The sequence below is a fragment of the Nycticebus coucang genome, chromosome 5 (assembly GCF_027406575.1).
Source record: "Nycticebus coucang isolate mNycCou1 chromosome 5, mNycCou1.pri, whole genome shotgun sequence".
Lineage (NCBI taxonomy): Eukaryota > Metazoa > Chordata > Mammalia > Primates > Lorisidae > Nycticebus > Nycticebus coucang.
Window position 1 is genome coordinate 23316027 of NC_069784.1, and position 17618 is coordinate 23333644.

The 17618-nt window shown below is 36.6% G+C and overlaps 1 protein-coding gene across 2 annotated transcripts in view; it reads left to right on the forward strand.

Annotated features, from left to right (window-relative positions):
• The window catches only part of RPAP2 (RNA polymerase II associated protein 2), a 78502-nt gene that overhangs the window by 14347 nt on the left and 46537 nt on the right, over positions 1-17618 (forward strand). The window contains exons 7-9 of one of the 2 annotated variants that reach the window (XM_053591412.1): positions 7886-7921; positions 9091-10027; positions 12786-13542. In XM_053591412.1, the coding sequence (XP_053447387.1) occupies positions 7886-7921; positions 9091-10027; positions 12786-12872 (1060 nt within the window). In that variant the 3' untranslated portion in view covers positions 12873-13542. Of the gene's footprint in view, positions 1-7885; positions 7922-9090; positions 10028-12785; positions 13543-15252; positions 15336-17618 lie in introns of those variants that run through there. The other variant, XM_053591411.1, reaches the window with a different exon arrangement.

The window sequence follows — 17618 nt, forward strand, 5'->3', positions numbered from 1 at the left end:
TTTGATAGCGTATTACCCACAGTAGACTTTTTTCAGAATTGGAGTCAGTCTTCTTAAACCCTCCCACTGCTTTGTCAACCAAAAGTTTATGGAGTATTCTAATTCTAATTCATTTGTTGCTATTTCAACAATGTTCACAGCATCTTCAGAAGGAGTAGATTCCATCTCAAGAAACCACGTCTTTGTTCCTTCATAAGAAGCACTCCTTATCTGTTCAAGTTTTATCATGAAATTGCAGCAGTTGAGTCACATCTTCAGGCTCTGCTTTTATTTCTAGTTGTCTTGATATTTCCACCACCTCTGCAGTGACTTCTTCCACTCAGTCTTGAACCTCTCAAAGTAATTGATGAAGATTGGAATCAACTAATTCCAAACTCCTGTTAATGTTGTTTTGCCCTCTTCTCATGAATAACATATGTTCTTAATGGCATCTAGAATAGTGAATCCTTTCCAGAAGGATTTCCGTTTTCTTTCAAATCCATCAGAGGAATACTGTGGCAACTATAGTCTTACAAAATGTATGTCTTAATAATAAGACTTGAAAATCAAACTGACTGTTTGATTCATGGGCTATAGAATGGATGTTGTGTTAGCAGGCATAAAAACAATAATCTCCTTGTATATCTCCATAAGAGCTCTTGGGTGACTAGCTGCATTGTCAATGAAGAGTAGTATTTTGGAATGAATCTTTTCTTCTGAGCAAGAGGTCTCAACAGTGAGCTTAAAATATTTAATAAACCATGCCGTAAACAGATGTGCTGTCATCCAGGCTTTGTTACTTCATTTACAGAGCAGAAGCAGAGTATATTCAGCATGATTCATAAGGGCCATAGGATTTTCAGAATGGTAAAAGTGCCGGCGTCAACTTAAAGTCATTAGCTTTGTTAGCCAGTAACAAAAGGGTCAGCTTGGCCTTTGAAGTTTTGACTTCTCTCTAGCTCTGAAAGCCATATTAGATGGCATCTTCTTCTAACATATGACTTTTTTTATTAGATGGCATCTTCTTCCAATATATGACTTACTTTTTTATTGAAAATGTGTTGTTTAGGGTAGCCTCCTTCATCAGTGATCTCACCTTGGCCTTTCACATTATGGAGGTGAATTCTTTCCCAAAAGTCGTGAACTAACCTTTGCCGGCTTCAGACTTCCGCAGCTCTATTACCTCTCTCAACCTTCTTAGAATTTGAGTTAGGGCCTTGTTCTGGATTGTCTTTGACTTTAGGAAATATTGACCTTCTGTCCAGAACACTAAAACTTTCTCTATCAGCAACATGGCCGTTACACTTTCCTACCATTCTTGTGTTCACAGAAGTAACATTTTTAATTTCCTTCTAGAGCTTTTCCTTTGTATTCATAACTTGGTGGCTCGTGCAAAAGTTCTAACTTTGGCTATCTTTTTTGACATGCCTTCCTCATTAAGCCTAATTATTTCCAGCTATTAATTTAAAGTGAGAGATATGTGACTTTTCTTTCACTTCAACACTTGGGTTATTAATTGGACCATTTTCAATATTGTTGTGTCTTAGGAGATAAGGAGGCCCCAATGACAGGGAAAGAATGGAGGAACAGCCAGTTGGTGGAGCTGTCAGATCACAAAACATTCATTATTTGTTTTGGTTCATGGCACACGAAACAATTAAAACAGAGCATCAAAGATACCAATTGCAGATCACATAATAGATATAATATTGAAAATGTTTTATATATTGTAAGCTACCAAAATGTGACACAGAGACACAAAGTAAGCACATTATGGCACCAATAAACTGGCTCAACACAGTTGCCACAAACCTTCAATTTATAAAAAATGCGGTATCTGCAAAATGCAATAAAGCAAAGTAGAATAAAGTGAGGTATATCAACATCAATGTATTGACTGGATTCTAAAATACTTAAACCTGGTAGTGTCCCTTAAAATTTACAGGCTGTTACTTTATACTATAGTAAGCTGACTACTTCATGTGTACAGTTGGATTTAAGGGAGATTTAGACAAATTTCATGATTTCTAGCTTCATACTTTTATCAAGGCATTGGAGTCAGAAAGGTCCTTTTTTACCCGCCACCTCCGGCATATGGGACCGGCGCCCTACCCCTTGAGCCACAGGTGCCACCCCAGAAAGGTCCTTTAAGGTTTTCTAGTACCTCATTCTTAAGGAAAGAAAAAAATATCTGGAGTATACCCTTAATATCATGGAGAACAGCAGTTCTCACAAAATGTCTTTAGACGCCTCTTAGAGGGAAAACATTGACCTAGAGTGGTCTGGGTCATGAGGCGGTAGGATGCTTCTCGTGTTGTAAGTTAGAAATTTTTCACCGCCTGGTGACCAAAAATAGACCACATACAGTTTTGATACTCTTGGTGTGTTCATTTAGATTATAGTATAATTGGCATTTATAAATCCTGTTTCTTAAATGTAGGTTCTGACGAGTCTTTAAAGGAGGGAAGTTTCTTAAATTGTACCCTAAAATCTAAAATCCAGTCTGAGAGAGAAAAATGGATATTGAAAATCAAATTATGATTTTAAAGATCAAATTGGGGTGAATGGTTAATGTCGACTGAGCTAAAAGTGCCATCGTGTGGCCCAGAGTAGGGGATTTTCACACACTGCTTCTTGACAATAAACATAGTGGAATCTCAGAGGTGTGGAAGCCAAAAACCTCTACAGAACAATTATAACCTCTTCCTGAACGCCACTTGTGTTGCTTGGTACACAGAATAAAAGCTTTCTGAAACATGTTTTAGCACGTCTTAAAATATATTTGACAAATTTTCACCACCAAGGGGAACTATAGCTTGTTGCTTCTGTTGGTTTATATGTAATACACTCCTAAGTGATATGTGTATATACTCATACATATCCACAGATTTTTGGCATGAGTTATGTCTAGTTTTAAATTTACTTTGCTCAAATTAAAATTAATCACCTAATTTATGCGGTAATGAAAATAAGACAAAATGTTGATGGAGAATCACCTTAAAGGTATTCTTTAGGATGGTTACTTAATTTTGTTTTTAAATTGAGCTTTCAGAAACTATCTCTAGGGTAATATAAATTGTGAAGAAAGGAATAGAACTTATTTAGCTCAAACAAAAATGGCACTTTTAATAAACAAAGAATTTGAATTTCATCTAAGAAAGGCTAGAAAAGGAAGAGCAATGTATTTGGTGCTCATTCTTTCTAAACCAGCACATAGAAAAGCAAACCAAAGTTTTATAACCTAATACTTCATAAAATCAAATCTAGTTTATTTCAGTGTCATGTACTCTTCTTCATTTTATAGATTGGGAATCAGGGAGGATATTTAAAGTCACTCATAAAAACAGTCAACATCTAGAAGCAATGTTGAGTATAGATATGAGAAAAATTAAATGAGAGGAAAATAGTAGTTTATAAAGTATATTTGGTCCCTATGAGAGTAATTAAGCAAAGATGGTGTCTTCACAACTTTTGGGGGTCTTTATTCTAAAATTAATTAGAGGTATCATGGCACAGAAAGATGTGGGACTTTGAACTCAGGCCCAAGTTCAAATCCTAGATATACTAACTTGTTAGTTGTGTGATCTCAGGCAGTTAGCCTCAAAACCTTGGTTTCTTCATCTGTACAAATTAAGTTATAAATTGTGTATTATATGAAATAATGTATAAAACCACTCAGCACACAGTTTGGGAAGATAAAAAGTGCTGACAGTTGCCCAGTATAAATGTACTTAATGCTATTGAACTACACCAAAAATGTGTTATGGTAAATTTTATGTTATTTTACTAAAATTAAAAAAAAAAATCCTACCAAGCATGTAGTAGGCAGTTAGATATACTAATTTTTCCGTTGCCGCCTTTAGAGATTGAACTTTTCTTTTAATTCTCAAAAAAGGTCAAGTTGTATAAATGGGGGTACTAGTTCATAAAGCTGTTTTAAATTGTATTCATGATTTACAGTAAGGTTTACATTTTGATTACTCCTTGATTTAGCCACACTTGAACTTCATTCTTATTTGGAACTGTTCTACCTCCAAGATCTTGAAGTAAGAGTTCCCATCTCTGACCACAACCTTTATCTCATCTACAGCTATCACTCCTAAGTCTGCTTTGTGACCTCATTTTGACCTCCTGTCTCCAGAGCCTGATTACTTTTGTTTTCTTTTATGCTGCATCAGCAATTACAGTGTCCTCTCCGACAATCCCAGATTCAACCCCCCCTTAACCTTCTGCCCTGTGACCTTCCCAAACTCCAGTCGTACTTGTTTTCTGTGCTTAGGTTTGCTGAACATTTCTGGGGAAAGTTCTCAAATAAGACCATTGGCACAAAACATTAAATTCTCATTTAATTCAGTCCTCACAGCATCCCTGGGAAAATACATTACCTGTTTTATGGATGGTGGGATGGAGGCTCAGAGAAGTATAGTGACTCGCCCAGGGACACTTTTGGATTTAAACCCAAGCCTCCATTCTTCATGTTCTTTTGGCCCTGTTCTCTACTGTGTGCTCACATTTTTTTCCTTTGTTCTTATTGACTATCTTATACATTCAAACCATTTCTGTTCTCCTTAAATCTTGAATCCAGCCCCCAACACAGTAGATAACTAAACCTGCTTTACCAAAATGTTTGAGGGCATCCCGCAGAGTCTCCTTCAGCATTGTTTTCTTCGGATGCCCTCTGTCTTCTCTGCCTCCTCTCTGCTGATACTTCTCTGGGTTACTGATTCTGTTCTCTCTCCAGGGCCCTGCTTTATAATTTAGTCCTGTTCTTCCTCCTTCAAGATATCCTTGCTTACGGATCCTTTTTCCTCTACTTTAAAAAAAAAAACTGAAAAATATTCATTAGATTTAGCAGTCCTATGGTAATTGGTGATCTTAGCAAAAGCCATTTCAGAGAAGTGATGGATACAGATTCCAGGAGGCAGACCATTAATAACTATATAGGAGATATGTAATTAAAAATGGTGAGTGCAGGGGCGGCGTCTGTGGCTCAGTGAGTAGGGCGCCGGCCCCATATACCGAGGGTGGCAGGTTCAAACCCAGCCCCGGCCAAACTGCAACAAAAATGGTGAGTGCAAACTTTAACTTTAAAGAAGACTTACAATGAAATGGGGAAAGGCTGTGTAAATTGAAGGACGGGTTTTTTTGTTTGTTTGTTTGTTTATTTGTTTTTAAGGGATAGAGTAGGTTTAAGCATGACTGCATGCTTTAAAAAAGAAAGAGAAAAGGGAGCAGTTTGTGGAATAACACCCCATGGTGGAGTTTGTGGGGTTATTCCTAAATGCCTTTGTTTATAAACTATATAAGTTTGCCTCAGCCTCTCGATTAGCTGGGACTACAGGTACCTGCCACAACACCTGGCTAGCTTTTTCAGTGTTTTAATTTTTTTAGTATAAACAAGGTCTCACTCTTGCTCAGCTGGTCTTGAACTGCTGAGCTCAAGCAAACCTCCTGCCTTGGCCTCCCAGAGTGCTGGAATTATAGTTGTGAGCCACCAAGCCCAGCCTATATCAGTCTTTATAAGCCTAACTGAAATGACAGCTCTGAAACTTTTGTTGATTGGCTCTGAAGTAAGTTTTTCCTTCTTCTCTGATTTCCTGTAGTATCTCTTATCTCTATCATGATATTTAATGCATATTACTCTTTTGAATTCTATGATCAACAGCATAATTATTATGAGCCATACTGTCTGGGTGTGATTCTTGGCTTCACCACTTACTAGCTATGTGATTTGAAGCAAATCATTTTCTTTCTGTACTCAATTTTCTTATTTATGAATATAACATGGAATGACAGTAATAGCTATATTGTCCTATTGTCCAATAATCCTATTGTCATGAGGATTAGTATTTATAAAGCTCTTAGAATATTCATTTTTCTCCTACTAAATTGTATGGTCTTAAGAAAAGAAATCTCTTCTTTATATTATTTAACATTCTCAACAGTCCATGTGTATAATAGTTCAGAATTTGATTTTTGCAGGAATTTGTTAAATGATAGAATATATTCTGCATTTGTAAGTTAGCTATTGGTGTAAGAATCCAGTAGAGGACTCCTGTGTCAATACATATTTTCTTGCCTACATTGATACTCATACCCTAGTATAGGAGCAAATGCCAGACTGCCAGCTGCACGCTGCTGAGCCTTGATAATTTTAGCCACAAAAACTTGGGCAAGAATGTGGGATATGAGTGAAAGTATTGGAAGTAGAAATGGGAGGAAACACTCTGTGGTAAACATTAGCATATCATTTAGGTCCCAAAAACCCCTAATAAGAGTTACACATGTCTCTGGGTGGCACCTGTAGTCAAGTGGGTAGGGCGCCGGCCCCATATGCCAGAGATGGTAGGTTCAAACCCAGCCCCTGCCAAAAAAATAAATAAATAAACTTTTGGAGGTTGCTGTGAGCTGTGTGATGCCACGGCACTCTACCCAGGGCCATAAAGTGAAACTCTGTCTCTACAAAAAAAAAAAAAAAAAAAGAGTTACACATGTCTACTGGAATAGTCGAGTCTAGTCACCATCCAAGTAGTATCATTTGTTTTCTTTGACCCATACCAAATGAGGCAGCTCCTATAACTAGAATTTTAGGGAGTGGGAAGCAATAGGGTAAACAGGATAATTGGAATGCTTGGAAAGGTCTATCTAGACCGGCTAAGGGACAAAGGAAGAAGAAAAACTAAATTTTTACTTTCAGGTAACTCTGTTGGCTTACTAAATAACAAATTCTAAATTTGTTACTATTATCTTGGGGATTTCTGAACTGCAAGGGAATCTCTGGAGCAGGGATGGCAAATATTGGGTTCATCTTGTGTGCCTCTGAAATGTGGTACTGAAAAAGAATTTAATAGGAAAGAATGCCTTCACCAGTTAGTAGTATCTCCCATAACAAAGGAGAGGATTGGCAAGAGAGCCTGTTCCTGAACAGGGACTGAACAAAAGTGAGCCAGTAGTTGCAGAGTTCATGCTGAATTAATATAGAAAACTACTTGAGACCCTGACATTTTTCACTGGCAGTCTTTAAATGTCATAACTCAAATGGATTCTGGTTATATCTATCCATTTAACTTAACTTTTTTATTGAAAGTTCTTTTGCAGTATCATGGTGGCCTTCAATGCAGTCCCATTTTGGCTCAGTGCCTTAGCATACACCTAGTTCCTTTTACATCTTTTTTTTTTTAATCCATTTTGCAGTCTTTAGAAGGTACTTTTTCTCAATCAGTACAGAAATACTTTACGAGCCTTCTGGTCCTTGTGCATTCATTTACTATCATGTTTTTTCCTCTTTATACATAAGTTTGTAAGAGCTTTTTCCTACCCCCTTTTAATATCCATGATGGCCAAGTATGATTTCTGATATTGCACAGCAAAATTATTCCTGGTGTTCTACTAAATCACTTGGTCTACATTGTTCACATTCATTCTACAGTATAACTGCTTTCTCAGAAATTAAGGCAAAAAATTTTATTGACTGTATTAGAAGAATAGAATAGTAGAAGAAGAATAGAATAATATTTTATTTAACCAGACTTAAACATATAAACAGTAAAACATGTAGGTAATAGTTCTAGTATTAGGCCATAAAGGAATGAGTGATTATATTATAGTGTACAAACTGTAATTAATAAGTCTGGAATTTAGAAAAGGGATTTACTTTAGTCTAGCTTAGTAAAGGAAAACTTTATTGGTCTGACAGAATTAGAACTTAGTTCTTAGTAAATTCTGGATAAGAGAATAATCCAAATTTCTTGTTGATGAATTTCATATTATTTTGTTCTTTCATTTCTGTAAAAAATCTTTGTTCTCTTTTAATTATGTTTTCTATTTGATGTAGTCTTAATAAACACATGAAAGTGTTCGATATGTCAGTTGCCTTCAATTTTCTATTTCTTTGTTTTTGTTACAGGCATCCCGATTTTCAGCTGCTAAAAGAAGGACAAAGGTATGGTTGAATCAGTATCACTTACCTTCTGTAGATTCCCATTAATAGAAATGTTAGGAGTGAACCAGGTGATATAAGCTCTTGGACTTCCTGTGCTGATGCATTATGTAAGTGTACTATTCTAGCTCACACAGAGAAATATTTGACCTGTTCAGCTTTTTCTTTTGTGATGGTTAAGATAATGTGTTTGATCTGTATGATTTATTGTACAGCTGTTCCTACTGAGAAAGTCTAATTGAACCTGCTGAAATACGACACAAACACAGCCTCCATCTCAGATACTGTGCTTCTTTGTCAACTAGATTGTACCAATTATATTTGTTGAAAGGTTTTTATAGTCTTACAACATTTTAAGATATTGTGAGCTATTCATTTATTTGAAAGAGTATCTAAAGCACAATAAATTGTGATTTATTTTTTTCCTAAATTCTTGTCATGGGATTGCTTGCCCAGCCATAGCCATCTCTTAAGACACATCCTTTAACTCTCAGAGTAAATGGTCTTGGTTATTAGTCACTCACTACCTTAGTCACACAGAATTGAACACAAGTAAGATATTTATTTATTGATGTATATCTTTAACTTATAGCTTCAAACTGTTGCCCTAAATTTCCAAAAGAAAGTATGAGATATATGAAAATTATATTATTCTAATTTTTTAAAAATTATAACTATTCATGTTCCTTCTGATCCAAGAGACAGTTATATATGCTAGAGTCTAACTAAAAAATGGTATTTAATTCTATTCTGAATAGACTTGTCATCTTTTCTCCACTCCCATCCACAACCTTGCTTTCAATTCTTTTTTTTTTTTTTCTTATTGAAAGCAAGGTTGTGGATGGGAGTGGAGACAGGCACTTGGAAAAACCAAAGTATTTCAGTAGGGTTGAATTATGCAGTTTTTTTTTTTTTGTCTTCATTTTTGCTGTACTTCTTTAACAATTTGAAAATAACCGGGGAGAGAAGACAAGGGAAGAAAATGGAAGGACAACTATATCAAATATATATTAGGGATAGAGAAATGATAGGATTCTTCTAAAATTTATATATCAGAACCTATTGCCCAGGGAATAAAACTTTGTACCTTGAAAGTTACAAGTAATATATAAATACTATGAGACATTTTATTTTCCTATTTTTAGTTATTTTGCTTATTTTTTGTTCCACAGTGGCCATGCTGGAGAAGAAGTACAATTATGTAGTAAAGTCATTAAAACATCAGATATTGACAATTTCAGCCATTTTGAAAAGCAGTATGAATCTAGTTCTTCTAGCACTCATAGTGGTGATAGTAGCAGTGATAATGAGCAAGACTTTGTTTCCTCCCTTCTACCAGGAAACAGACCAAATTCAACAAGTATTAGGCCACAGCTACACAGAGAAAGCATAGTGAAAAAGAAAGCTGGTCAAAAAGTTAATTCCAAACTCAAAGACAAAGAACAGACAGTAGTAGGTGTCACTGAACAGTTAGGCAATTGCAGATTAGATAGTCAGGAGAAAGCTGTCGCGTATGAACTTCCTTTGCAGAAAGTAAATACTCAGATTTCTTTAAGTAGTACTTTGCCCGAGAGATCAAAAGCTTATGAAAATTCTGATTATAAATACAGTAGGTCAGATATAACTCTAGTAGGCATAAGTAAGAAAAGTGCTGAGCATTTTAAGAAAAAATTTGCCAAATCAAACCAAGCTTCTGGGTCAGACTCTAGTTCAATGCAGGTGTGTCCTGAAGTTGCAAAGACCAACTTACTTCAAGTTTTGAAGGAGACTTTGACTGAGTGGAAGACAGAAGAAACTTTGAGGTTTTTGTATGGCCAGAATTATGCTTCTGTGTGTCTGAAACCCTCTTCAGCCCCTCTGGTTAAAGAAGAACTTGATGAGGATGACATAAACTCTGACCCAGATAGTCATTCCCCTTCCTGGAGGGAACCTCAGAACACCTTGGATGAGTCTTTACCTTTTAGTGGCTCAGATACAGCCATTAAACCTTTGCCAAGTTATGAGAACTTGAAAAAAGAAACTGAAAAATTAAATCTAAGGATCAAGGAGTTTTATAGAGGACGATATGTTTTGAATGAAGAAACTACCAAATCACAAGACTCAGAAGAGGTATGTTTATAATGAGTTTCCCCAAGCTGCTAACAGTTGAAAAACTCACCATAGCAAAGCTCGGAGCAGGAAGAATATTGAAGCAATAATTGTTAAATTTTCAGATGGTTTCTTTAGTCATTCTACTTGTGGGTTTATAATGCCATCTCCATGATCAGCATTCGTATTTTACAAATAGTTGAAGTTTGCTCCTAGTAAATTTTCATAAGTGTATGATTTTTTTTCTAATGTAAAAATACTCTATAAAGGTGGGACAAAGTTTTCTTTAAAACCAAATTCATCATATACTAAGCAGACTCTGAAGAGGCTTGTCTTTTTTTTTTTTTAAGAGACAGAGTCTCACTTTGTCGCCCTCAATAGAGTGCTGTGACGTCACAGCTCACAGTAACATCCAGCTCTTGGGCATAGGCAATTCTCTTATCTCAGTCTCCCGAGTAGTTGGGACCACAGGCACCCGCCACAATGCCTTGCTGTTTTTTGTTGCAGTTTGGCCGGGGCCAGGTTCAAACCCGCCACCCTCAGTATATGGGGCTGACACCCTATTCACTGAGCCACAGGCGCCGCCCCTTGCCTTCTCTTTGTTCTCTCAGATTCCTACATGAGATATTTGTGTGTTTAATTTTTAATGGGACTAAATATAGTGGAGTTGACTTACTAGAGGCATAGTAAAATATATGGAAATATTTAGCAAGCATGCCCATTTAAAATATTATATATGAAAATAATGTAGGAAAGGAGACTTGTTGGGAAATAATAGACAAAGAGATAAAGCATATTCAGATATATATACATTTAAATGTCTACTCTATCAATTACTAGCTATGTGAAGTTAGTTTCTCGAGTCTTTATTTGCTCATCTGTAAATTCTCTAATTCAGTTGTTGAGTTTTAAAGATAATGTATGTAAAGCATTTGTCAGTACATGACATATAATTGGAACTTAGTAAATAGTTCTTATATATATGTGCAGACTGAAAATATGGCACTAAGATTTAGGGAGATTTATTTATTTATTTTTTGAGACAGAGTCTCACTATGTCACCCTCAGTAGAGTGCCACGGCGTTACAGCTCACAGCAACCTCAGACTCTTTGGGCTTAAATGATTCTCTTGCCTCTGCCTCCCAAGTAGCTGGGACTACAGGCACCTGCCACAATGCCTGGCTATTTTTTTTGTTGCAATTCTCATTGTTACTTAGCTGCCCCAGGCTGGGTTTTAACCCGCCAGCCTTGGTGCATGTCGCTGGTGCCATAACCACTGTGCTACAGGTGCTGAGTTTCTTCAGTTGTTTAGAGACAGAGTCTCACTCTGTCTCCCTGGTACTGTGGCATCATAGCTCACAGCAACCTTAAACTCATGGGTTTGAGCAATCCTTTTCCCTCGGCCTCCTGAGTAGTTGGGACTACAGGTACCCACCACAACACCTGACTAATCTTTTTTTTTGTGACAGAGTCTCACTATGTTGTCCGCGGTAGAGTGCCGTAGCATCCCAGCTCACAGAAACCTCAAACTCTTTGGGCTTAAGCCATTTTCTTGCCTCGGCCTCCCAGGTACCTGGGACTACAGGCACCCGCTACAACGCCTGGCTATTTTTTTGTTGTAGTTGTCATTGTTTGGCAGGCCCAGGCTGGGTTTGAACCCACCAGTCCTGGTGTATGTGGCCGGTGCCCTAGCTGCTGAGCAACAGGCGCTGAGCCCTGACTAATTTTTTTAATTTTAGTAGAGATGGGGTCTCACTCTTGCTCAGGCTGGTCTCATACTCCTAAGCTCAAGCAGTCTACCAGCCTTGGCCTTCCAAAGTGCTACCTAGGATGGCAGGCGTGAGCCACTGTGCCTAGCCACTAGGGAAGAACTCTTTAGTGTTTCTACTCCCATTTTTTATTAATATGTACTATCTGGAAAATGAAGTCATTTGACATGAAGAGGAATGGGTAATAACTTTGTGTTTGCCGCAAAACTTCGACAAAGATTTATAAGTACATTTAAAAAACACATTGGTGATATAGAAATAGAGTAAAAGTAGAAGTACAGTAAAAATTTAGGAATTTTCTCTATTTCTATAGAATATTGCCTGGTCTCACACCATACTTCACATCACTTCAGCCATATTGTTAGACACCATCCAAAACTTACATTAAGCTGGGAGAAGCATTGTTCTCTGTCGCTGAGCTCCATAACCTATTATAACACATCACCTATTTTATCCTTTTTATGTTTATAAGCTTTAAAAAGTAAAAATTGGCTTGGTACCAGTAGCTCAGGGGTTAGGATGCTGGCCACATACATTGAGGCTGGCGGGTTCAAACCCTGACTGAGCCTGCTAAACAACAATAACAGTTGCAACAAGAATATAGCCAGGCATTGTGGCAGGCACCGGTAGTCCCAGCTACTTGTGAGGCTGAGGCAAGAGAATCACTTAAGCCCAAAGAGTTTGAAGTTGCTGTGAGTTGTGACGCTAAGCCACATTCTTATAATAAACTCAATTTTATTGAGATAGGATAGCCTAAAAGACACCATCTGTGATTTTTCTTTCTTGCAATGTCTAATTAGGCACCGTGGTTGAGGTAAAACAAGTTGAGAAATTGTCCCTCTTTTTCTGGAAGACTTTGTGTAAAATAAGTGTTATTTCTTTTTAAATGTTTAGAATATCACCCATGAAACTGTCTTTTCCTGTGATTTTTCTTTGTGAGTAGTCAATTTTTTTTAACTGATGGGATTTTCGGAATCACACAGAATAATACAGTGCCTTACCGTACACAGTGTGGTCCATGGAACCAGCAGCATCCGCATCATCTGGAGCTTTTTAGAAACTCAGACTCTCAGCCCCACTCCAGATCTACTAAATGAGAATCTGCTTTTTAACAAGATCCCCAGAAGATAGATATATATACACATTAGCATTTGAGAAACATTATTTGGTGTTTCCTTTGTTTTTTAGTTTTGTTTTGTTGGTCATTTTTTTACTTTTGGTCTGTTCCTTCCATCAGTCACTGGGAGACATGGGTTAAAATCTCTCACTGTAATTATGAATTATTTCTCCCTTTAGTTCTGAGACTTTTACTTTGAATATTTTGAGACCATGTTGTTGGGTACAAATGTAAAATTCTGTCTTCGTGGTAAATTGAAACTCGTATCATTATAGAGCTGCTTTTCTATTTTTTTTTTTATAGCCAGATTAGTTATAGCCAGTACTCAGCTGGATTTATCGAGTTAATTATTCTTTCATTGTGTTTCATTCCCTCCTCTATCTCCGTTTATTATCTAGGATAATTTGCCCTGTGCCTAAAAAATATCCTTTATTTCCTTTAGTGCCAATTTGCTGATGATAGATTGTCTCAGTTTTTGTTTGTCAGAAAAGTCTTTGTTTTACTTTCACTTTTTAAAAATTTTTCCTGAATATTGAATTCTAGATTAGCAGTCGTTTTGTTTCAGCCTGGTGAAATTACCATTCTCTTGTCTTTCGGCTTCCAGCTATTTCTCTTACTGCGATCCCTGTGCTTCCTCTGTGCTTCTAAGATTTTTTTCTTTGTTTACCATCAACTTTATAATACTTAATACTTTGCCTAAGTATTACAATATTTGTATTCTTTCAGCTGTTGTAATACTTGAATCTATGACTTCAATTTTTTTCATCAGTTTGGGAATATTCTTCTTAGTTACCTCTTCAGATATTGCTTCTGTCCCATTTTCCCTCCTCTTTATACTTCACTTACACATATGTTACCTTTTTTTACTGTTATCTTCTAGGTCTCCTAAACTCCTCTGTGCTTTAAAGTATGTGTTTGGAAGGGAGGTGACTGCTTCATTCTGAATATGTTCCTATTCACTATTCTCTCCGCAGTCATTTCTGTTGGTGCTCTGCTATTAAGTCTGCCAAGGAGTTGTTACTTGTATATTTCATTTGCAGCATTTCCAAAATTTTCAACCTTGGAATTTTTCTTTGAATATACTGAACAGTTAGTTTAAATGATGCTAATAACCTTATTATCTGGATTCCCTAGCAGTTGATTTCTATAGGCTGATAGTTTAGATGTAATCATATTGCCTTGTTTTATTACATACCAAACACTGAATATTAAGTATTATTGAGATAACTGGAGACTCAGGATGCTGTTGTTTTCCTCTAGAATGAATTTGTGTTTGTTTCTCACACAATATGTAGTAGTCCCACATCACCTTATTCTAATCACAAATTAAGATGATTTGAAAGTAAGATTCGGTTCCATAAGAGCAGTCTGTTTCCTGTTTTTTCTGTTTCACTCCTAGAAATACGGTCTTTCTAAGTCCTGATTGCAAGCATGGGAAGGTTAGCCCGTACCTCTCCCCTCTTGGCACACCCTAAACTCTTAACTTTTATTAGAAAACTCTGCTCAAATCCTCAATCTCTAAATTGCCTTTTCTGAAATTAGTCAGTGCCCTATCTGGAATTACCTTTTTCAGGATCTCAACTGGTAGTTCTTTATAGCTTCATTAGCTTTTTGATGCCTTCAAAAAAATGTAGTTCCCCTCCGCCCCCAACTTTTTTGAGTTTTCAGAGAGAGGATTGGTTTGAATTCTCTTATCGACCATTTCTGGAAGCAGAACTCCCCATAATTTGTTATTTGCTAGTTTTAATCTTTTAGTCTCCTACATTTTTTAGATTTTTTTTTTTTTTTTTTTTGAGACAGAACCTCAAGCTGTCACCCTGGGTAGAGTACCGTGGCATCACAGCTCACAGAAACCTTCAACTCCTCGGCTTAAGCGATTCTCTTGCCCCAGCCTCCCAAGTAGCTGGGACTACAGGCACTCACCACAACACCCAGCTATTTTTTGGTTGTAGTTGTTTGGCAGGCCCAGGCTGGATTCGAACCCGCCACCTCTCATGTACGTGGCTGGCGCCTTAGCTGCTTGAGCTACAGGTGCCGAGCCTAGTCTCCTACATTTTTTATGGCATTTAGCAGTTTACAAAATCTTTTGTATGCGTTTGCCCATTTAATAAGGAGGTATTAATATTCCTGTTACACACAAGAGAAAACTAATTTTCAAAGAGAGCAGATAACCCAAGCAAGTTCACATCAGCCTCATAATTGAGCTGATACTCAAATTTAAATCTTCTACTTCTCAAGTATAATTCTTTCCCTACTGTACCACAGGTATCATTTTTTGTGTTTTAATGTTTACTATTCCACTTAGCAGAGAAAAAAAGTAAATTTATAATTCTCTTTTGCTTTCTTCAAAATTTCATCAGCATGATCCCACCTTTCCACTGATAGATTCAAGTTCCCAGAACCAAATTAGAAAACGCATCGTACTTGAAAAATTGAGTAAAGTGTAAGTATGTAACTGCCATTCCAGTTTTGTAACATGTTTAAGTTAATGTGTATTTATGAATTTGTATTTTATAAGTGTTATCTTTGAATTTTTGAATATTTTGAAAAATAATATGAAAAGTTTACATGGATTTCTTCATTTGAAACTTTATAATTTTAAGATATCCTATCCAGGAAATACAGAGTTTTGTGTAAAAGACACAGGGGTACCTTATAAAGAGGAAGGTTGAGATTATTGGCATAGCAAACCAAACTACCTCACTCCCACTTAATAATCCGGTGAAGTCAGGGGAAAAAATATCAAAGCTAGAGCAATTTAAATACTGATTTGTGGTAAATGTGTCACATCAGTTTCACATGTGAACGAGATGTTAAAAAGGTTAAAAGGTCTATATTCCCCTCCTTGGTATACATATTCACAGAACCATTTCACGCTTAACCACTTGAGTTTTTGTTCAACCCAACTTTGCATGTTAGCTTTAAACTTCCCGTGGTGGAAATTATTGTTTTTATAATTAGCCTAGTCATAAATGACATTTAAAAATCACTATCTTGGTTTTTCTTTCAAAAGGAGCTTGAAAGTTTTTTCAGAGGTGTGAGGACTGTCTTAAACTTTTCAACCTGCATTTTCTTTTTCTGTGCACTTTTTGGCCAGGGCTGGGTTTGAACCCGCCACCTCCGGCATATGCGGCTGGTGCCCTACTCCTTTCAGCCACAGGCACTGCCCTGCATTTTCTTTTTTTAGCAGAAACTACGGAAAGGTGCTGTCAGTCATTATTTCAGGTATTATGAATATGGAGAAGTCTTATTTTGTAGCAGTTTAAAAATAAAAACATTTTCTGGAACCTATATCTTGAGCATCTAGGGTATAAAATATTACTTGATATAATGTAAGGTGTGATTATTTTTACTTTAAAATACAAGTCGAGTATCCCTTACCTGAAATGCTTGGGACCAGATCAGATTTTTTATATTTTCAGATTTTGAAATACTTGCATTTTATTTACCAGTTAAGCATTCCTAAACTCAAAACCCCAAATCCAAAATGCTCCAAATCTGAAACTTCTTGAGCATTGATGTGATGCTAAGGAAGTGCTCATTGTAGCATTTCTGATTTTTAATTTTTACATTAGGGATGCCCAACTAGTATGTTTCTTTAAGGCACATTTGAAATCCTCTTTGGTTGGCTTTGTGTCTTAATTAGGTCTTATATAAAAAAATAAATCAAGAGGAAGAACTAACTTACTCCTAATTTTTACATTTTAAATAAATATTTAAACTAATATTTATTGAACACTGCTGTATGTTAGGCTCTTCATATATAATAAATCTGTTAGTTTTGCCATTTATTTGACCTTCATGCTTGTACATCTGTTTCGTAAATGTAAGGCATGAAACTGTAAAAATTCTAGAAGAAGATATAGAAAAACTCTTCTAGGTAACATTTGAATTTTAAATCAGCATTCAGCACGTCAGTTACTCTCAACACACACTCATGCACATACTCTTCCGGGATAGCAAATGAAATTTCATTAAATTCATAAATCAATTTGGGGAAAATTTACATGTTCACAGTACTGAATCTTCCAGGCCACCTTGACAAGAAAACATAAACCTTAACTTTAGGAACATAGGTTTTGAAAGTTGAGATGGATTATCTCTATTTGTTTGTATTCAGTAGATAGGGATTTATGTGGAAATAGTTTCCTAGGATTTTTTTTAGCTATCAGAGTATACAGTTTAAATTTAAGACCACAACGCAGCACCTGTGGCTCAGTGGGTAGGGCACTGGCCCCATATACTGAGAGTGGTGGTTTCAAACCTGGTCCCGGCCAAACTGCAACAAAAAGACAGCCGGGCGTTCTGGCAGGCACCTGTAGTCCCAGCTACTTGGGAGGCTGAGGCAAGAGAATCGCCTAAGCCCAGAAGTTGGAAGTTGCTGTGAGCTGTGACGCCAGCACACCTACCGAGGGTAATAAAGTGAGACTCTGTCTCTAAAAAAAATAATAATAATAACAGAATAAATAAATTTAAGACCACACAGGTATGTCATAGAAGCAATTCTGCTCTTTTCAGGTTTTAGCTAAAATATAAGCTATCAAAAAGAGCTCTGTTAGAAGACTAAATTATTCATACTTGCATACGAACTAAATTTGAGAAAAGAGGGAATAACTTAAAGAAAAGGGAACATAGGACATAGGCTAGTAATGGTGGCTCATGCCTGTAATCCCAGTGCTGTGGGAGGACAAAGCAGGAGGATCATTTGAACCCAGGAGTTTGAAAC